This window comes from Lycorma delicatula, chromosome 2 (assembly GCF_047948215.1).
Source record: "Lycorma delicatula isolate Av1 chromosome 2, ASM4794821v1, whole genome shotgun sequence".
In the NCBI taxonomy this organism is placed as follows: Eukaryota; Metazoa; Arthropoda; class Insecta; order Hemiptera; family Fulgoridae; genus Lycorma; species Lycorma delicatula.
The window spans coordinates 65,071,292-65,095,386 of NC_134456.1; the positions used below are offsets into that span (position 1 = coordinate 65,071,292).

General features: G+C 30.4%; 1 protein-coding gene across 2 annotated transcripts in view; it reads left to right on the top strand.

The window, feature by feature from the left end:
- The window catches only part of LOC142318877 (uncharacterized), a 93,733-nt gene that overhangs the window by 10,649 nt on the left and 58,989 nt on the right, over window positions 1-24,095 (top strand). For both annotated transcript variants that reach the window (XM_075355465.1, XM_075355466.1), the window contains exons 4-6: window positions 2,386-2,466; window positions 13,889-14,106; window positions 16,088-16,349. In XM_075355465.1, the coding sequence (XP_075211580.1) occupies window positions 2,386-2,466; window positions 13,889-14,106; window positions 16,088-16,349 (561 nt within the window). The remainder of the gene's footprint in view (window positions 1-2,385; window positions 2,467-13,888; window positions 14,107-16,087; window positions 16,350-24,095) is intronic.

Here is a 24,095-nt window from a genome sequence, read left to right on the forward strand (position 1 = left end):
AAATCCAAATCAAAACCTGCAATGGAAGCGACACAATAATTATCTGAAGAGTTTGAAGCTAAATTGAAACTTATCAGGATAAGTAAATCTCTTAATGAAATCTATCAATTAATGCCATGTTTAACAGAGGAAGATAACAAAGTTTTATGTATGCCATAAATATCAAACTACAAACATATTCCCAAAAATGTTACATTCCTAAAAACCAGTTAGTTTGGGATATTCACACTGCCAAATGAATATCACATGATGCAGAGTAATCAGAGTACACAATTTAGGAATTCATTTAATTGACCATTTAAATTCTGATGCCCACAAATGGTGCTTTGAATTTTCAAAGTTGTCTGAACAAAGCGCGTTAGAAATAAAGATCATGGAAAAATTGAACTAAGATTTTCAAAGAACCAAGTATAATGCTGTAAAAAAAGGCAAAGAGGGGTAAGTATTTTGAAAGAACATTAGTTTAAATGTATTAAATGAAGCAGATGTTGGTAAATTTAATCATTCAAGAGATTTTTCACAGAATTCAGGCAAAATGTATTTTTAACTACAATTGAAAAAATATCTGATTTTTTGAGTACTAAAAACCCAATCACATTGACAAACAACAGAATGGCATGGCATTTGATGGCCAGTATTTTGACCTGGGAGTCCATAAGAAAATTACTGAATTATCAAACCATTGATTTAGATTTTTTAGTACCTATTTGGGACATAGCTCACGGATTGGAGTGTATAATAAATAATATCAGGAAAGAAAAAGGATGTAATTGGCTGAGAAATCAGATACAGGTATTAAGTAACCTCATGAAAAGTTACAATTGGGGTATCAGGTTTGAAGAACTAATAAACATAGCTGAAAAATTAGGCATTGGATCCATGAACCCAAAATCATTTCAGCAAACTAGATTTGTCCAAAGTGAATTAAGAGTGTGTAAGCCCTTTGAAAGGGATTTTGTCTTACTTTTTTACAGACCTTCAATAGAAGAAAACGATGAGTATAAGAAAAATGGTAGTAACACTGAAGCAAAAGTATATTCAAGAATTTAAAGCAATTTTCAAATCCTGACTATTTATCAACTTCTTTGAACAGTTGATGTTCTTGAATTGACCAAGTTCAGTTGTGCAGCACAAAGTGTCAAAATGAAAACTGAACTGAACAGTGGAAAGCTAACAGGACAAAATATTCCATTTCTATTCAAAGCATTGAACTGTTTGCAAAACAATGTGTGTTTAAAAACTGTCTAATAATGGAAGAATGCTATGATAGATCCAGTCTAACACGAACAAAAAGAGACCAAGAGTTGCAGGATGAAGAAACAAATAATTGTCAACAAACATTGTTAACAAGAGATCAATTCAAAAAACCAAGTAAAATCTAGAAAACTTGTGTGTGCTGATTCTAGGGAATCTGGAAAATACAATCGAAGAACCAAGTATTGTGAAAGATATGCAACTGTGTTTTAGTAGTACTTGTTTAGAAGAAACTGGATATGAAATTGACCAATATATTATCAAACTTGTAGAGTGGATCAATAAACGTAGAGAATGTACCTTCAATCATGAAATCCTATTAAAACAGCTGCAAACATTAAAAAGCAAAATTTTACAATTGGGTTACTTTAAAGACATTTTCTCTCAGGACTCATCAAAAGGTTAACTTAAGAAGCCATCTCTGCTTGACCAAAACAACAGGTTTATTCTGGAGGCATTTACAAACTGTGAGGTATATGATCAAATACCTGAAACAATTTTCTTGTTAGAAAACTGTTAATAGGTATACACCTTCATAACAGGAATATTAAATTTGACAGCCTGTTTCATGAAGTTTTTGTTTCTTGGAATGGGCCTTCTTTACACAAAGCTTCTTTACTAAAGAAGCTTTAGACAGACATTTTAAAGACATTTAGCTGTCTCAGCTTAAGGTTTACAAAAGCTGTACGGTTGTTGACAGGCTACATCAAGATAAGGGAAGACTTTCATTTCTAAATGATAATTTTCCAAAAAATCTGTATGCAAAGGATTGGACAGAAGAAATGTAAAAAGAATAATAGCTTATACATATGTAAGTACCTATGAATTCTTGATGTTTTGTTAAACATATGAGATCTTCATTGATACTTTTTAAGTTTTATTTTTGAGCAAAAACAAATTTACCTAAGTACTTAAACAAGGTTTTCTCCAAAATAAATCGTCATTATTTACAGAAAAATAAATTACACATTACAGTGTATAGTAATCAGTATTAACTGGTGGAAAGTATTAACTAGCTGGAAAAACGTCTAACAGATGTTCTTCCAGCTAGTTACACATTTTTCCAACACAATTTTTGATTGCTTATTTTATCTTTAATTTTATGTTACATTATTTATTTGTTTGTTTTAGACAAACCCAACTGAACCCAAGTTGCCTGTTGAAGTAAAGCAGAAGATTGCTGAACTAGAAGCAAAAGTGATTGATCTTCAGGTCGCAATAATTTTTATTACTAATTACTTTATTGATGAGGTGCACAGTTTGTGTTAGTGTGCATGTGTGTGTGTGTGTGCATGCATGCACGTGTGTGAGTGAATGTATGCACGCAATAAAAATGAATTTGACTTATTTAAATATTCTGTGTATTGTTGATGCCTTGATCTGATGTTTTTCATCTGTCGTTTATACTATTTGTTAAGTTTTATAAATTTTTCTTGAGGCCTTAAATGAAAAATAATTACTAAAAATATTACTTTAATTTTTCTGTACATATAAGAAGTATTGATTTAAGAATAATAAGTTTATGATAGAAAATTATATTTGTTTATCATTGCATCTTTCTTTTATATCGAGGTTTTTTTTAACTGTTTGTAATGTTGTTCTAATATATAATTACATGGCAAATTTTGTAAAGTTCTGTGCTTCCATTGAATATTTTTATATATTTTGGTACAATCTGTCAAGAACACTTTATCTATTGTAGTCAGAAAGAGTTTTGTGTATTGTGTGTGTGTAACATTATTCATGCTTTCCAGTTTTACAAAAAGACAATGTTTTTTTGCAATTATGTTTTTTTTTTTTACAAAATGATACACATTTTGTGGTAAGTTTCAAACCCCCACATTGGATATTGAGAATGAGAATCACGTGTACAATTGAAAAAAAATGCTTTTATTATGATTTAAACATTGAACTAATGTCAGTCAGTGTACATTTTCTGTTCTGTGTGAAATTTACAGTTATTTCATTTTACTCATTAAACTTAGTGGAAACATGTTCCAGATAGTAAACTATAATATTACATAAAGTCTCAGAATTTGTTTAGAGTAATCTTGGGAACTAATGAACTTATATGAAAAATTCCTATACTGTTGTAAAGCTAATTCCTTCCTAATTATTAGGCTATGCAGGTGATCAACTCAAGATGGCCACCATTGGATCTTACAAACTACAAATTTTATCAGAAGCTTTAAATAGGGAACCTTCTCTAGATTTGTCCCTACATTAAAAGTACAGTTTTATCATTTTTAATTCTTTGCCGTTTTTCGTATATGGTGGCCAATTTCATTATTCCAAATGAAAAACCTCATATTTTATTGTACTTTTGGATAGAAAATATTTTTATTTTTGGGTATTTTTCTCCAGGCGCAGTCATTAACAGAGCTATGGGCTGACAGTTGTAAACTTACAAAAACAATAAATGCAAATTTTAATGCTAAATAATTATCTGTTTTTTAGATTGTTGAAAAATCTGTTGAATTTAACTGTACACTCATTGATTGTTAATGTGTCGCCCTTATTCATTAGTTTTTTGAATTGTTGTCAAGAAGTTAATAAATACTTTATTGGTATAAAATCCTCTATACTATTATTGGTCAAAACTAGATCCACCAATTGTCTAGAAGGAAGCAATCAAGTTAGATTTTCCATAAACTGCTGGTGTGCCATCATCAGCAATCAAATTTTGGCCATGGATTCCTACAAGGGAAATTGTACAGGAGTTGAATATTGTCAGTTGCTGGAAGACGTTCTGCTGACATCTATTGATGACTTGCCTTTAGATTTGCGAATGCAAATGTATTTTTAACAAGATGGAGCTCTAGCATGCCAGTATGGTGAGGTAACAAAATTTTTAAAAGCTCATTTTAAAAACAGGTGGGTTGCTAGCTAAGGAGCTATTGCTTGGCCAGTTAGAAATCCAAACTTTTCCTCATTAGATTACTTTCTGCGGGTATACGTGAAAGACTGGTTGTACATGTTTGCACATTAGTGGAAGAAATAACAGGTAAGGTAGTCAAAATTTTATATTTCATCTATCACAATACATTTTTGAAAGCTGTTATTGATATTTTCAGGAGAGCAACTGCCTGCATTTTTACTAATGGTGGCCATTTTGAAAATCTGTTATAATTGGCACTACAATTCTGTTGTAATTATTCCTTCCTAATAAATAAAACTAAAACCACACTGTTTGTTCAAGGCAAAAGATTTTTAATCATATCTTTACTTTATATTCTAATTTTCAAATTTTGATAATGTAATTTGACTACCGGGTACTATACATTAGGTTTCCATGTTTGATTTTACAATTGTCTGCCTGTAGCTCCATAATGACTGTGTTTAGAGAAAATTGCCCAAGAATAAAAATGTCTTAAAGTAATATTTTTTACCCAAAAATGCAATAAAAACATGGGGTTACAGTTGGAATAATGAAGTTGCTGGTATATTGGGAAAAGGGCAAATATTTAAAAAAAATTATATTATGTTTTTAATGTAGGGATAAATCTAGGGAAGGTTCCTTTTTTAAATTTCTCACGAAACTTGTAGTTTCTGAGATCTCAATGATGGCAATCTTGAGTTGTTCACTCTATAGAGATTATATAATTTCTTGTATGTATCAACTATTTTGTTCCCTTTGTTACCCCTTCATGCAAGTATGATTAATATTACAAAAAACAAAAAAAATCTGATTGTGAGAGCATTTTACAACATTTCCACTAAACTTCAGAATCTGATTCTATAGCAGCGTTTCCCAAACTGTGTTCTGTCATAAACAGACACTAAATGTTGTGTGAAAAATGATGAAACTGAGGTAAGAGAACAAAACACTGTCTGCTTTTATGTGTTCTAACGCAATTTAAAACAACTCTTAAAAGAAATTTAAAAAGAAAACATAAAACTAAGTAGTTTAAAATAGCATACATAATAAATTTAGTAATGTAGCATGATACCAAATGTCTTTTGTTGCCAAAGAAATACATGCAGAATGCATCTCTGTTGATGTTTATATATCTGTTCTGTGTGCTCTGAAGTAAAGAAGTGTTTCAGTATCTAATATTTTAAAAATAATAGTTTACTTTGGACTTTTTACTTTTTTTTATTTTATCTTCTTTTGAAAGTGGTAAGAAAATAAAAGTTTTACTAAAACTAATAAGTGTAATTTTTTATTGTTAAAAGTAGTAGTTTAAAAAAATGAATATTGTAGTTTACTGCTACGATTGAGTTATACAAGAGAAGTCAAATTTCACTTCTTATTTCACTATTACTTTTCTACCTGTAAAAAGCCTTTAAATTTTACCTGAAGTTTGATTCACTTTTTTATTAGCTAGGATTAAAAGTAGTTCAATCATTGGCCTTGTTTGTATGCTTCCCAACATTCATTGTTAATTTTGTCATCAGTTATCATTAACAAATTAATCTACAAGTAAATTAGCCACCAAAATTTAAATATATGTAACTATACGAACATGTGTATATCTATATATATGTTAATGTATATTTTTATGTTTACATTTAAAAAATATTGTTTTAAATAAATGTAATTATTTATTAACAGATTAAGATTAGCATATTAATATATTTCATTATCTATTTTTGGGATTCACTAAAATCTAGGCTTTTATTATAAATAGGCCACTAAAATTTAAATTTATAACATTTCTGATAATTTTGCTACTGCACTCTTCTACCCAACCTTATTTTTAAAACTTTTTCCTGTCTCTTTTTTAATCAGCATTACTTATTTTTGTATTAAATTATTTAAAATAAAAATAGCACATTTGTTGTTTTTTTTATAAACGTTTTTCTTTGTCTCCATTTAGTTCTAAAATATAAATTTAAAATTACCTGTAGGTCCGTGGTTAAAAACAGGAATTTTGAAACAAAAAGGAGTAATTACTTCTTACTGTAAGTACTTCTTATATCTGCAATTGGGGAAGAAAGATTAGTTCAATCCAAAAACCAAGTGTCATCAAAGAGCGCACCAAAACAAAAATATGAGAGAGTTATTTAAATTGGGGCTTTTCGTGTACTGGTAATAAAAATGCCTTCTATGCAATATGTGTTGTATGTAATAAAATTCTAGTTAACAGTTCTTTGGTTCTAGATAAACTTTGTTGGGCATTTCGAAATGAAGCACCTTGATTATAAAGAAAAAATTAACTCTGCAAAAATCTCAACTTCAAATGATAAAAATTGCTAAAACTGAAAATGAAATGACAACAGAGGAATCCTATCAAGTGAGTTACTACATTGCACATAATGGTGAAGCTCATACGATTGGAGAGACACTTATTAAGTTTATGTGAAAGACATTGTGTTCTGTATGTTCAATAAAGAGTCTGTAAAAGTAATTGATTCATTATAATTAACCATTAACACTGTTTCACGTTGCATAGCCGATCTTTCTACTGATATAGAGACAGAGCTAAATTAATCAACTTAAATTTTGCAATGAATTTGTTTTACAAAAGGATGAGCATGAGATATTGCAGGTCTGTCTGTTTTACTGATATTTTTACGCTGTGTGTATAATAATAGCAGTGAAGAAAGAGCAACTGAGAAAATTTTGTTTAACTGCATTAATAAATATATTCATAAAAACAAACTTGATTGGAAAAGTATACCAATGTTTGTACAGATGGTGCACAAGCAGATTGTGTCAAGTATTTTGGAAATAGCTATAAATGCAACAGAATATCACTGAGTTTTGCTCTGATAGACAGAAGTTACAAAAAAAAGTCTGCATACCTAAGAAGCATTTTCGATGTAGTTGTAAAAATGATCAAGTACGTAAAATCTCGACACTCCAATCCAGATTATTTAAAATATTATCTGATAACATGACTCATTATATATTCTCATTATATATATTGACTCATTATATATTATCTGCCAACATACTCATCCTCAGGAAAAGTATTGTCGAAATTGCTTGAACTGCATAGCAAATTATTGCTATGCAATAGCAATTTTCTTTTCAACAATTTGGGGCAAAATATTATGGAATTTTTAATAAATCTTACATGATTAATGAGTGTTGCTTGTTTAGCTTTCAAGAAGTTCATTAGAACTTCGCCGGTAAGAGTCTGCAGAACTGGACAGCACGACGAAGTCAGCAAACTTTGTTTACAGTTCTAAACATGACCTAATCTAAAAGTGAAATGAAAATAGGAAAAAAATAAACATGAAACATATTTCAGTTCAGTTAGATTTATAATAATGATTACTTTAAAAAAATACTTCGAGTTTTGTTAAACAATGTTTTTTTCTTTCATTTGATGAACCGTGGGACTCGAATAATTCACTCTTTTCTCAAAAAGGTGGGTTTATGAATTGCACCACAAGGTAGCAGTATGAGAGTTCCAGCATTCAAGTCCTAGTAAAGTTGGTTATTTTTACACGGATTTGAATACTAGATCGTGGATACCAGTGTTCTTTGGTGGTTGGGTTTCAATTAACCACACATCTCAGGAATGGTCAGAGACTGTACAATACTACACTTCATTTACACTCATAATATCATCCTCTGAAGTATTATCTGAACGGTAATTACCGGAGGCTGAACAGGAAAAAGAAAGGTAGCAGTACTTATTTCTCAAAAAGGTGGGTTTACGAATCGCACCGCTAGGTAGAAGTACTTAATGGCGTCTTTGAATTTACAAATGATCTTGTACAAAAACTTGATAATGTACATGAAATAATAAAATTTAAAAGAAAATATACTATAGCTTGTTTTAGTAGTAAATGCTCTTATGTAAATGAAAATACTGAAGATGAAACAGTTTTTTTAATTCCCATCACTTCATTAAAAAAATAATAAAAATATTAGTTTACAAGAGATTATAGCTGCGAATAAAACACAAAAACCATGAACAGTAGGAAAGTGTTGCAAATGTAGCAACAAAAATTTTTTACATAAAACAGAAGTAAATTTGATTGATCAAATTTTTATTCTACAATTAGAACTATTTGAACTAATTGATGGAGAAATAAAAAAAAGTTCATTTAATAATAATATAAACGTATGTCTGGATACACTTAAAATTGAGGGTTACACTTACAAAGTAATAAGTGCAATATTTCATCATCGTGGATCTTTGATTCGTGAAGATCATTATATTAGTTTTCTTAAAAAGAGGAAAAATATGGTATGAAGTGAATGATATGACTATCAACCAAAATAAAATGGCCTGAGAAATTCAAAAATTGTGTATTTCTTTGATCTAGAGAGGCAATAAATTTTAATAATAAAACCATAAGATAAAGATCAGTAATTCATAAAAAAAAGAAAGAATAATCTAAAAAAACGCAGTGATATCCAACAAAATTATTATGAAATTGTAAACCGTATGGTAAGAGTCTTGCAGATATCATTTTTTCCACTAAAAAAACAAAAATTTCTGTAATATAAATAAAGCTGTTTTAACAAAATTATATTTATATCAAAAAAGGTAAGACACTATATTTCTATTATCAAAATCTGTTATTAATTTAGAATTTTGTTTAGAAAAAAATACATGTTAAATATATGTAATAGACAATAGATAATAAACAATGTTTAAGCGTTCCATATAATAAGCAAAAAATAGAAAATTTTTTTACAAAACTCTTACAAGCCCGATTTCATTTACATGTAACGCATATCACATTTACATTTAAATAATTCAATTCTTATGATTATTTGTTGTTTACTATATGATATCGGGCCGATAAGGGTTTTGTAACAAATTTTTATTATATGGAATGCTTAAGCATTGTTTATTATCTATTATTGTATATCTATTGTCTAATATTTAACATGTATTTTTTTAAACCAAATTCTGAATTAATAACAGATTTTTTATAATAGAAATGTCGTAGTGTCTTACCTTTTTTGATATCAGTGTCATTTTGTTAAAAACAGTTTTTATTTATATTACAGAAATGTTTGTTTTTTGAGCAGTATCTGCAAGACTCTTACCAATGGTTTACAATTTCATTGTAATTTTTGTGGATATGTATTTAGTAAGTGTAACAAAATAAATTTATCATTACAAGGAAGACAAATTTCCATTTTTAATGTAAAAGATAAAATTGCATCTTTCAAATGAAAGTTGATATTCTGAATTTTTTCTCTAGAAGAGAATAAATTTCACTGTTTTCATATGTTAGATGGCTTTTTAGATAAAGAAAGTATAAAAATAGACAGTAAAGTTTACTATGAAATTTTACAACATATGGGGGACTTGTAGTTGATCCTTGGTCAATATTTCCTATAGTGCCACGAAGACAATTCTTGGATTCAAAATCTGTTCATGATGACAGCTAAGCTAACAGGTATGAGTGCAGCTGATTTCAAAAAATAATTGATTTGACAATTGATTCCAACATAAAACAATGACTTAAAGAACTATCGTTAAATGAATTTTGAATAAGTTTGTCAGAAAAACATCCAAACTTAATAAAACTAGTTACTCACATTTTACTTCCTTTTGCAACAACATATTTGTGCTAGACAGGTTTTTCACATTTTGTTGCAACAAAACCCATGTATACAACCAACTTGTTGCTGCATCTGATAAAAGAATTCAGGTTTCTAACATTGTGCCTGATATTAAAAGGATTTGTAATTCAAAGGCTCAGACACACCAAAATCATTGAAAACAAAAAAAAGGTTTTTATTTTTTAAATCATTTGTTTAATTTAATTATTTTTACATGTCGATTTTTGTAAAATTAAAAATTGAAAAACGTTTATTTTATAAGTTTGATATAAAACTTGGAATAAATGTTTATTTTGTTTATCTAACATATTTGTGTTATCATTTATTGTAATTAAAAACCCAAATTTACTCTAGTGGTACTTAAAATGTGTAGAACTTAAAAAGTGTTCTGCAATGAGAAAAGTTAAACATTAAACTTAACATTAAGTTAAAATTAAGGAAACATTAAGTTTGAAGATATTCAAATACGGTTTTTTTCTCATTATGTCTTCTACAATAAGAAGAGAACTGAAATAGATAATAGTCTTCAATAGTTTCAGGTTCCATTGATCTACCCTGGGATCTTATTGCACAGCCCCCTACAATAACAAATATTGAAATACCTCCCTACAATAACAATTGAAATATTGTGATAGTAGATCTGTTATTTTTTTTGTTTAAATTTGTTTTCCCTTCAGAAAAAGATTAAAAAACAAATAGAAGAGGTTTAGGCCTTTTTTTGTTCCACCAAGTAGTGTTCATGTCCCCACCATTCCTCAATTAGAAAAAATGGAAATATTGTGATACTGTTCTCACAAAAAACAAAACATCACAATATAAATTACAATAAATAATTAATTATCAAAATAACAGTTTTAAAACTGGTTTTTTAAAGTTTGTTTTATCTTCAGAAAAATATTTAAAAAAACAGTAGGCTATAACATTCGAGAAGCTTTTGACACACTCACACTTGACTTTGTCAAATAACAGAAATTTAAATATTTGAACTACTACTTTTCATAGCGTTTTTTTACATTCCAAAAAATTGTTTAAATGTTTAGGTGTAGAGGATCAGAGCTTTATGCCCCTGCCCAAGCCTCTTAGTCCCTTCAGTAGACTGAACCAAAACTATTGTAATATTCCAACCAGTTTTTTTAAATTGTTTCTATCATCTGTAGGAAAAAAATTATTTGCCTAATGGTGTTCAAAAGGTTCAAGCTTTCTTGTCCTTCATCAACTCTAAATTAACAAAGATTAAAGTACTGTGATATTGTAACTGTTCTTTTCCAAACTGTGTTCTATCTTTAAAAATTTAAAAATCATACCAGAGAAAAAAGAGACTGATGTTACATGTTGTCCTCCAATATTATAATATTACGATTATTAATTTAAATATATTCTTTTTTTTAAATTAAAAAAATAAGGTGTTCTAACTTTAGAAAAAATTGAAAAATATAATGTTATTCAAGAGGTTCAGATCTCTGCCTTCCAAGGACTGACTATTTTTAATTCTAATTTTAAGTTGAAAGCTTAGTATATTCAATTTTTTCATTTTTTTTTTTTTGAGTAGCATGTTTCATGAAGGCTAGTAGACTTTCAAAGCAGTCCGGGATCCATTGCCAACCCAAAAAAACAGTTAATTAAAATTAAATTTTTTCCCACCTTCAAATTATGAAAATCAAAATATGCTGATGTCCTGATAATTCATTTGTAAAACTTGCATTTTTGGAGCAGTAAAAAACTTTCATTTGTTCTAAACATGGGCCTTCCTGGGCACCCCTTCCAAATTTCAGTTATGATATCTAATGGGCTTTGCAACTAGCAGAAAGTTCATGTTTGGAAAATGAATTATTGTTAAAATTAATGTATAAAAAGTTAAAACTTTTGTTTATATATTCTCAAAAATATGCATTTTAATGTCAAAATTAAGAAAAAAGTGTTACAAACAAACCCGTTAATATCCCAATTTGTGTTTTTTCTATTGTTATTGTTCTTTTCCAATAATACCAGCATTAGTTTTAATAAAATTTCCACAGATATACATAACCATGATTGAAAATATTCAACCTTAACATGAAATATTTATGGGGGGGGACAATCTTAACAGTATTCAAATGATTTCTCATGCCTATAAGTAAAGTTATAAAGATTGTATTTTGTTTATATTTAGTCATAAATATTTCTGAGAACAATATTTACTGCTATTATAAATAGTGATAATACCTGACAATCGTCTGGGTGAAACCTGGTACTGCTGCTAGTAGTAATATAAAGATAAAAAGAAATTCTTTTACTGAGGAAGTATTATTAAATCGGTTACTAGTTTTACAGTTAATTTGTACAAATTAAATATAACGTTGTTTTTTAGTAAATTTAAAAAACAAGCCTAAAGCTTGCCTGTGGGAATGTGTTAATGAATAGCTAGAAAAAAGTGTCTACATTTTTATTAACTCCTTCTGGATGAAAAGCAAACTACTTCTGTTTTGCTACAGAAGTTAATAAATGAAGCCATTATGATCACCAGACAGATTAAAATAAATTAATTTTGAATATTTTAAATTGACTTCTTTTTTAACATTTTTAATATATATATATTTTTTTAAATCTGATTTACTGTGTATGTATTACATTTACTACCATTGATCTGTTGATAATATTGGGGTTGGAAAGAAAATAATTTTGGGTTTACATTAATAGCTTTGTTTGTTTTGAAGGACTTATGTCAGTGTTATGATTTTTTTTCTTTTGGCATTTGATAGCTGTCATTTTTAGCATACTTTAGAAGCAGACTGCAATAATTTTGTTTGCTTCAGTTAGTTTATGGTTAATTTTAAAATGGAGTGAAAAACCAAAAATGTTCGACCTGTTTTTACTCTTTTATGTGCTTAAAGGCAAGAAAACTGCAGAGGCTTACAAAGAGATATGTGAAGTTTATGGTGTTGATTGCCTAACAGAATACATATATCAGAATTGGTTTAAAATTCCATTCTGGAGATTTTTTACTTGCTGATGACCATTGTTCTGGTTGACCTACTAAAGTCAATGAAGACCAAATCAAAGACATAATTTAATTGAATCATAATATAACTGTTCAAGAAATTGCAGAAAGGTATTATAATAAATGTATTATTAAATTTATTACATTCAACAATTAAAAATCGCATCATATGTCTTGTACTCATTAAGAAGCTTAATATTTTGTTTCTGCATGAATTAAAAGAGATTAGTTAACACAGTGAATCAATATTTGTGATATGCATTTCAAACGCAATGAGTGGATCCTTTTTTCAAGTGAATCACCTATGGTGATGAAAAATGGATTATTCGTGGTGATAAACTAGCACAAACAACATCAAAAGCTGAATTGCATCAAAAAAAGATCATGCTGTCAGTTCAGTGGGATTATTAAGGTGTTATGCTTTGAGCTGCTTCCAAGGATCCAAATGATCAGGTTGATGTTTACTGTTGACAACTAGTGAAACTGAAAGAAGCAATCAAAGAAAAATGGCAGAATTGGCAAATTCCAAAGGAATCGTGCTCCACCAAAACAATGCAAAGCCTCACACATCTTTGGTAACATTTGGAAAATTATTGGAACTTGGGTGGGAAGTGATGCCTCCATCCCCCATACAACTCTGATCTTGCACCGTCATTACCATTTATTTCTAAGTTTACAAAACTGAATGGTTAAACTTTTACTAATGATGATGACCTGAAATCGCACTTTGTTCAGTTTTTTGCTGATAAGGACTACAACTTCTGTGAGCATGGAATCATGGGCCGGAAGATGCTAAAAGGTTTCAGACAATATGGAAAATGTATAATTAAAGTTCATTCTTTGTATAAAAAAACTGAGTTTTATTTCACACTACAAAATTGAAATTACTTTCTTGCCAACGCAATAATAGAAATTAAAAACCAGATGTAATATTTTGGTTTATTTTTTATAGTAAATGTAGAGTATGATAAGTGGACTGTGCAATGCTAATAATTTAATAATAATAGGGCAGATTCTAGAATTGTAGCTGTATTGTTTGTGATATTAATAATAAGTAGTGGTAATCCTAAAATTAGATAAGATGCTATATGTGCTTGTCCTTGTATAAAAAATATATGCAATTTGTTTTGCGAAAAATATAGAATTAAATAAAAATTGTTTTATTTTTTTTATAGGAAAATTTGAAAGAAAAAGATAATGTTATATCTGCTAGAACACAAGCAATTACATTACTTTCAGAAGATATGGCAAAGAAGAGTAAAGCAACTTTGGATACCTTGGAAGAAACTCAAGAACAGATGAGGCAGATGCAGAATAATTTTATTTCTATTGAGGATAGAATGAAAAAAGAACAGATCAGATTAAAAGAAGAAGCAGAAGACAGGAAACAAAGGTTCTTATGATTTAGATCCAGTAATGTGACAATATATTGGGTAGGGTAACAAAAATGGCAGTATTACACCTTTTGATTTGCAGAAATAAATATTTTATCTTGTTAGAAAAATTATAAATTATGTAAATTTGCCATTTTATTTGTAATTTATTTTAAACTGTTCTTATTAAATTTAAATCTTTAGTTAAATTTATTTCATTTGGGAGCAGTTACTTTTTTAAAATAATGAAAAAGAACTCATTGGGAGTCATCAGTATGAAAATCATATTACTGTGTGGTCAATAAATTCAGATTTTTTGACAAATTTAATAAATTGAAAATATTATGTGATCTTATTTATGTATTGTACTATACAGGAAGTAAATAAATAAATAAAAAATTCTTTCCCATATTATGAATGCTTAGGTAATAATTTTTCTTGGTTGATGAAATTTATTTCATGTGCAATAAAATTTAACCATAATGTTTTGGTTTGACGTGAAACTCTGAGCTTGTCATCATTATTATGTCTATGTAAATTGCTCTGAAATATATGTTATTTCTTGGGGCTCCTCCAAAGATTCACAAAAAGTTTTCAAGATACAAAAATAGGCTGTTAGATATTATTTTGATTGTTGAGATATTATAAAAAAACAAATAATTGCAGTTTGTTGTCGGTGAAGAAAGAAAGTTGAAGGACTTATTTTGCTTTTTGTCTTAACGTTTACTGTAGGTTATACTGTAATAATTTTTATCCCCTTTTATCATTTGATGCAGAAATTGTAAAGATAGAAAGGATTTGAATTACAAAAGAGTAATATTTTTTCTTACATATTATATAGGTATATAACTGTCTCCCAACTATTTTATCTTAGTATAAAAATTCATAATACATTCAGTAATAGAAGGTGAAGAATCAGATCAAATTGTTTTGCACAATATCTAAGTTACCTTTCATGAAGAATGATTTATAATTCTACCATTATAAATCATGCATTATTTGCATGTATGCATTATTTCAGTAATCTGCAGTTGCTTCTGTAATCTTCTGTGGTGTTTTTTCCACTTTTATCTAAAGTTGTGTATAAAAATACATTTTGTTTTTCATTTCATAAGCATTGTTTGTATTTTATTTTTAAATATTAGTAATTTTATATTGTTAACATATGATTAGAATGAAGATTACCAATCTTAATTACTAAAGAGATTGAACTTTTTTCTGATTAGAAATAGTTTATATAATTAAATTCAGTTTGTATTAATTTGGAGATTAAATGTTATACGTAATATCTTTTTATTGTGTTTCTTTTTGGAAGAATAGCTTATTATAGACCTAAATTGACAAGTATTCTATTTTCTTTTTTGTGGGATTGACTGGAAAATACCATTATAAAATATATCATACAGTAAATTTGTACCTAGCACTACCTAATTTCATCAGTTAAATGGAGCCAGTTAATTAAGCTTTATTTAGTTAATAGTAGCTTTGGCTGTTAGCATTTTTTTACCTCTTAAAAGTGTTAATTTTCTGTTACTCTCTGAGACATTACAGCTGTTCTGAAAGCAGTTGTAAGGAGCTGAAATTTACAATGTTATTCAGAACCATGAAGTAATATATACATATTCTGACAAATAATGAGCCAGATTTTATGTTAACCTGGGCACACCAATACCACCTGGCAAGTGACATATGTCATCCATAAGGCTCTCCTTAATTTGCATTCTGGCAACACAAGTAGGTAAAGGAGAGTAACCTCTCTCTGGTCATCATACAAGTATGCTGGGGAAAATGATAATATGCTGTCGTTGTTACATTATCTCACTTGCTACATTGATTCAAAAGAGATGTATTTTGATTAGAATACAGGAAGTATCCAATTGTTTTGTTTCTGTTTAATTCAATGATAAACTGCCTTAGTACTTAATTGTCAGACTATGTATATTATTTTTTATGTATAAATATTATGTATATAATAGTTAATTGTTTGAATTTTTGTTTTAGGTGTCTTCAAGCTGAAAAAAATTTACGAATAGTTGAAGCAGCTAGATTTGATTTATCAACCCGAGTTGCTGAATTGCAAGAAAAAGTAGTAGTATTACAAACCAAGAACATTGAACTCGAGAAAACTTTAACTGAATCTGAAACGAGACATAACGAAACGAAAGATGCTTTAGAAGCAGCAAAAAGTACAACTGTTAAATTGAAAGCACAATTTAAAATTAAAATGAAAGCATTGGAAGAGGAACATGACCTTTTGAAAAAGGTAATATCTCAGATCTTAATGATTTAAATCTTTCTTGATGTGTTATTTAAGTGATTAAAATAGATTAATTCTTATACATTAGTTGCTTTACCTTTGTAAAGTATGGAGCGTATAATATATTAATTTTATGTTTAACCATCCATTTAAAATAATCTGTTCTTTGATTACAAATTAACATCAATTTTAAATTAATATTTTTAAAAAATTGTTCTTTTATTATCATAGATCAGTTTTACAGTACGCATTGTTAGTGCTTACAAAATTCTAGTTAAGACAATACGATAAAAATTATTGTAGTATAAAATTATGAACACTATACAAAGATGTAACTTACAGTATAATCTAAAAATATTCAAAAATAATACTTAATATATACAATTATTATTCAATTCAATATATTTTTAGTTATTTATAGTTACGAGGGACATTCAATAATACTGATAAACATAATTTTTGTTTCCTAACATGCAATACATGATTTTAATCTGTATTTTTGATACTGAAAATGAATATGAACTCAGAATCTTTCTATCGCCCACCATTTTTGAAAAATTGTTTAATTTAAATTAATGGATTTTTCATTTTTCAACATATAGTTAGCAATTTTAAACTTCTTTGTTGTATTTTGTTAGCTCATCTTTTATTGTTTAATTTTGTTAACATAATTTGTAAACTATAAATAAACAGTACTAGACAAAGAATTAAATCACATCATAGTTACATATTATGACATCATAGCTAATACTGAAGAGTGAGCCTTCATAGGCAAGATTAATCATGTCTGTGCAAGTCAAAACATGTAGCTGAAAACACAGCTGTGTTGTTTGTATTAAGCGCTGGATGTAGGAATGAATTAATTTTCTTCAGTCTTATTGCTGTCTAAAGTTTGTTAACAGTGCAGTGTCATAATACCTCAAAATTGTGTAAATGATGTGGATGCCTTTTGTTATACATGTGGTGAGTTCACCGTAAAAAAAAAAAAAAAAAAATTGAAAAAACATTACACCTTTAATTAGAAAAACATATCATTTGTACTTTCAGTGTAAAATTTGTGATCAGTATAAGACGTGGCTCCTCATATAGTATGCAGTTACTGCTGTATATTTAAGAGGAAGGCTTTGCCAGTTGGTGTGCCTATGGTTTGGTGTGAACCAAAGGATCATGTAACCGATTGTTACTTTTGTTTAACAAGTGTGTTTGGAATACTAAAAAATCTAAACATACTGTAAAATATCTTTCATTGCAATCTGCAATCAAGCCTGTACCTCACAGTGAAATTAGTCCACTTCCTGAGCCACCTTGAATGTACGTTTCGAAAGCAGCGATGAAGAATCAGGCAGTACTGAAGGAGACAACAATGACTTTGGTTTTGAATTATCTTCCAATAATCCAAAGCTTACACTACAAGGTGAATTAAATGATTTGGTTAGGGATTTAAATTTATCAAAAAATGAAGCTGAACTGTTAGGATCAAGACAGCAAGGTTGGAATTTACTTCAAAAAAATACAAAACTTTTGAAGCCGACAAAAAGAACTTTCTTAGTACTTTATTGATAAAAATAATTTGGTTTATTGCACAAATATTCATGAGCTTATGTTGCACTTGAGACAAGTTCATAAATCTGAGGACTGGCCCCTTTTCATACGTTCGTTCAAGTATAGTTTAAAAGTGGTTCTACTACTCAACAGTAGCAATTATTCTTCGATACCAATCACTTATGGTATTAATTTGAAAGAGACATACGATGTGATGAATGACGTTCTTGAAAAAATAAATTATAAAAAAACGTAGCTGGAACATATGTGGTGATTTGAAAGTTATAGCTATTTTGTTAGGCATGCAGTTAGGCTATACTAAGTACATGTGTTTTCTTTGCGAATAGGACAGCGAGCTAGGGATTAACATTATGTTATCAAAGAGTGGAAGAAATGAAACTCCAAATGGGAAAAATATTATTCATGAGCCCTTAGTTGAACCCAAAAAAATGTTTTTATCCCCTCCCCATATCAAGCTAGGACTAATGAAAAATGTTGTAAAAGCTATGAAGAAGAATAGTCCTGGATTTTTGTACATCAGGCAGAAATTTCTGAATGTAAGTGAAGGAAAAATTAAAGAAGGAATATTTGTTGGTCCTCAAATAAGAGAGTTGGTCAAAGATGTACTTAACTCAATGTTAAATAATGTAGAAAGTGCAGCTTGGGCTTCATATAAAGACATTTGCAGACATTTTCTTGGCAAACAAAAATTCGACAATTACCATATTGTTAATCAACTTCATACAGAGCTATGGGATTGTAATATGTCTTTAAAAATACATTCTTCCACTCACGTCTGGATTTTTTCCCAGGCAACCTCAGAGAAAGTTACACACACAGTGAGTTTCCACCAAGACATTTCGGTGATGGAAAGCCGCTATAAAGGGAAATGGAAAACTAGCATGCTAACCAATTTCTGTTGGACATTGATTCGGGATTTATAAAAGAAAAGCATTACCGAAATCATTCTAACACAGGTATGGCCATGCAGAATTATAAATTTTACAAATTTGAACTATATTTTCACTGACTTTTTTTTGAAGCGTAATTTATTTAAAACTATGGGTGATAGAAAAATTGTAATCTGTAATGTATGTAAAAATGCAATTCAAGAAATGGTGTCTCACTTAGAGAAACATTAAAAAAAAGGTTTTTTTCTGTTAATATAGCTAGAGACAAATTGATGTAAAAAAAAATTGTGTATTATTACAAAATGAAACATTTACTATTTCTCAGCATAATCCCCACCAATGTGTAATACACTTGTCTCAACGATAAACTAGTTTTCTATACCTGATGCAAAGAAGTTTTTGTCTTCTTGTTTGAGCCACTTTCTCACAAATTCTTTGACCTCGTCATTGTTGCTGAACTTTTTTCCAGGTAAAGATCCGAGGCAGCAAATCTGGACTGTAGAGAGGATGTGGTAGTATCTCCCAACCATTTTTCCAATGGTTTCTTGGATCAGCTGGGCGGTGTTATGGCAAGCATTGTCGTACAGCAATTTCACAGCTTTTCTTTGAGATCCGTGACGCTTTTCCCTCATTGCTTGCTTTACTTTTTTTTTCATCAGCATGTCTGAGTAGTAGACACTGTTTATTGTATGCTGATTTTACAATAATCATAAAAGACAACACCTTGGGCATCCCAAAAGTCAGTCAACATGACTTTTCCTGTTTATGCTCTGCATTTTAAATTTCTTTTGGACAGGTGAGCTGGTGTGGTTCCATTCCATGCTTTGTCTTTTGGACTCTGGTTCAAAATGGTGAACACAAGTTTCATCACATGTTAAAATCTTGTTAAAAAAGGGTCTCCTTCCCTTTCATAGCATTCTTTCAAGTCTGTACACAGTTTGAGTCTTGTTTCCTTGTGTTGTGTTAATTCATTTGGGACCCACCTTGCACTTATTTTGCTGTACTTGAGCTTGTTACTGATAACGTTATGAACTGTGCCAACACTTACTGCAACTGTTTTTGCTATATGTTCAACTGTAATACGTCAGTCTTCACAAATAATGTTATCAATACGGGTTTCAAGTGAAGGAGTTGACACTTCAACTGGCCGATCAGGATGTTGCTCGTCAGTCACTGAGGTTCGACCATTTTTGAACTGTTCTACCCACTTATAAAAATTTCCATGGTTCTTACAACTTTCACCATATTGTAAAATCATTTGAGAAAAGATTTTAGCCAGTTTTTCACCTTTAGAAAGGAAAAAAATGAATCACTGAATGTTGTTCAACTAATGTGGAAACTTCAAGCAGACAAGCCATCGTTAAATGCAATATTGAGGTTATAAACAAAACAGTTTTTATCTGTCAGCTGTTCTCAGCTCATCCCAGTGTTGCCAACCCAAAGACATGAAAGTACAAAACTCCTACAAATTGTCCCATTTCTACATCAATTTGTCTCTTTAATTATTGAATGTGCCACGTATATATTTGTAATTATTTAATTTTATATTATAAAAAAATATATATTTGAACATAGGAGGTTACAGCATAGAACTGAATATTTAACAGGAAGGATGAATATCATAGAGTTTATCCAGTATTAAGAATAGCCATCCTGACTCCCATAGGGGAAGACACCCTCTGTTCCGAGCTCTTTTGGGCTTTACCGGAGGTCATCTTCAAAACCCCGGCTTTTAACATATTCTAGTCTGCCTCGGCCAGGATGCCACGGATGCGAATGCCATAACTGACATTTCCATCGGTGTACTACTAATTAATGAACTTAATACAAAACACATCTGACCGAATCTTAAGCACGACTGAAAATACCTAACTAACAAAGGAATTGAACTACCTACTTGTAGAAGGTAAAAGTAAGTTCAACACAGAACACGAAACATAAAAATATTACATGGAATAATAACAACAGAGTAATATTGAAACCAATCAAGGACAAGAACAACAACAAAAACATAATTTATAAAACAAAACATCAGCAAAAATGGAATAAAAGTTGCTTCTCAGACGCAATGAAGTCTATCGGTTTCATGCCAGCAATCACCAAGACTGCCCCTCCCGTAAAATATTATGGTAACCACCCATTATCATTAACAATATTAGGCGTTGAGCCCTAAATATGTCCCAATAACTTTTGCATTTTAGCCTGTCTGAACAAACAAGTGCTGTGTATAGCATAATAGCCTTGCACATGCCTTTATACAAGATGCTCATGGTCTTAAAGTTAAGACCCCAATCAGGATTGACCACATGTTGAATACCGAAGAAGGCATTGCAGGCCCTCTCTGCGACATATTGAAGATGCTTCTTAAATTGCATTTCTCATCAAGAAATACCCCGAGGTACTTCTGAACCTGAACATACTTTATACGCTGGCCTGCCATCGAAACACGGACATGCCGACTCACTGCCAAATGGTCTTTGAGGAGCATCGTCGTGATCTTTCCTAGACTAAATGTCATCTTGTGTTGACTCCACAGCTCGAGCATCCTGCAAGCCTGAGTGGCTCGATGCTCAACCTCCCTCTGCGAGCTTCCTTCGATCAGCAGGAGCCCATCATCAGCATAAGCTACGATGCAACACCCGCTGGGCAACCTCAGCTGCAGGAGAGAATCAAACTCTACCACCCACAATAATGGACCCAACATGCTGTCCTGAGGATAGACAGTATTTTGCCAACCTCATGGCTGCCATCACGGAGCAACACATCCTGATGACTGAAGTAACTTTGCATAACTTGCAATTCACTTACAGTACATTCTCTTTTTTGGAGTTGGTAAAGAGCAGAAGGCTACCATTGATTATTGAATGCTCTGGAATTGTCCAGGACATATTCTGTCCCACTGGTTGTTACCACACTCATCAGACCTAGTGTGGCATCCTCCGTACCCTTTCCGGGACGAAACCCATACTGATTCCCCATCAACAATCTTTGCGAGGTTAACCTCTTATTTATACGCAGATACAGAACCTTATCAAAAACCTTGCCAATAACCAGAGTAACATCAGAGGCCTATATGACGAACTAACAGCAGGATCCTTGTTGCCACCTTTAAACAACAATTTCACAATACCCTTCTTCCAACACACAGGGAAGAATTGTGTTATATTCCAACACACAAACATTGCCAGTTAAAACTGTAATTCTTCATTTGAAAAATATAGAACCCTAACATTCTTTACATTAGATGGGAGATGCTTATAAAAAAAAAAATCAGCCTGCTATTTTAAGACTTTGCTTGTGTAGCCAAATTAACATTAAATATGAATGGGGGGGGGGGGGTTTCCTTTTTATTGGTCATGAATTTCTTGGTTCATCATTTCTCCCAAATCCATTTTTTTTTTTTATTTGATTTCAGAATTGTAAAATTTATGGGGAAAGATTTTTATATCTTAAGAAGAACCATCCCGGTAGGAAGCTTTATTTTTTTCTTTATACATCTTCTGGATTTTTTTTCACAAACAATGATCCATTTATATAAATTTAAGCAACCCCTCCTGAAAAATGGAATTACATTCAATATAGAGATAACATAAAACAAGGTTTATTGTTTTTTATATAAAACACAGAATAGTCTTATAACAGGGTTTGTGTTATCACTGATATGAGCAGTACTACCCTTTAACTTCACTATGTATGTTTTTTTTTTTGTTTTTTTTTGGTTTTCAGTCATTTGACTGATTTGATGTAGCTCTCCCAAGATTTCCTATCTAGTGCCAATCGTTTCATTTCGGTATACCCCCTACATCTTACACCCCTAACAATTTGTTTTTCATATTCTATACATTGCCTGCCTGCACAATTTTTCCCATCTACCTGTCCCTCCAACATCAAAGTGACTATTCGAGGATGCCTTAAGATGTGGCCTATAAGTCTGTCTCTTCTTTTAGCTACATTTTTCCAAATGCTTCTTTCTTCATCAGTTTGCTGCAGCACTTCTTCATTTGTCACTTTAGTCACCCATCTGATTTTTAACATTTTCCTAGAGCAAATTTCAAAAGCTTCTAATCTTTTCTTTTCAGGTACTCTGATTGTCCAAGTTTCTTTCCCATATTAAGCTATGCTCCAAACATATAATTTCAAAGAGGCTTTCTTGGTGTTTAAATGAATTTTTGATGTAAGCAAATTATATTTGACTGAAAGCTTGTTTTGCTTATGCTTTTGGCATTTTATATCACTCCTGTTTCGTCCATCTTTAGTGGACCTTTTAGCGGACTAGTGGATTCTACTTCCCAAATAAAAACATTCTTCTTCCTCCTTAGTCTTTTCTCGTCCTATTTTTATACTCAGTGGTCCATCTACTTTATTTCTACTATATTTCATTACTTTCGTTTTGTTCTTGTTCATTTTCATTTGGTAATTATTGCATAGGACGTCATCCATGCCATTGTTTCTTCTAAATCTTTTTTACTCTTGGCTAGAATTACCATATCATCAGCAAATCGTAGCATCTTTATCTTTTCACCTTGCATTGTTACTCTAGATCTAAACTGTTCTTTAAAATCATTAACTGCTAATTCTATGTAAAGAATAAAAAATAACAATGATAGGGAACATCCTTGTCTGACTCTCTCTTTTATTACTGCTTCTTTTTTATGCTCTTTGATTATTACTGCAATTTGGTTCCTGTAAATGTTAACGATTGTTCTTCTATCTCCATATTTGAACCCTAATTTTTTAAAATGCTGAACATTTTATTCCAATCTATGTCGTCAAATGCCTTTTCTGTCTATAAATGCCATCATGTATGTTGATTTGTTTTTCCGTAATCTTCCTTCTACTTTTAATCTGAACACTAAAATGCTTCCCTTGTCCCTATACTTTTCCTGAAACCAAATTGGTCTTCTCTTAACACTTCTTCCACTCTCCTCTCAATTCTTCTGTACAGAATTCTAGTTAAAGTCTTTGATGCATGAGAGTAATTAAGATAATTTTTCTGTATTCTTCACATTTATTTGCTCCTGCTTTCTTTGGAATCATGACAATAACACTATTTTTGAAGTCTGAGGTACTTTCCCTTTTTTGTAAATAATACACACCAGTTTATATAATCTGTCTGTTGCTTCCTCACCTGCCCTGCACAGTAATTCTGCAGGTATTCCATCTATCCCAGGAGCCTTTCTGCCATTCAAATCCTTTAATGCTCTATTAAATTAGATCTCAGTATTGTATCTTCCTTTTCATCTTTTTCGACTTCCTCTTCTTTCTCTATAACACCATTTTCTAATTCATTTCCTTCATA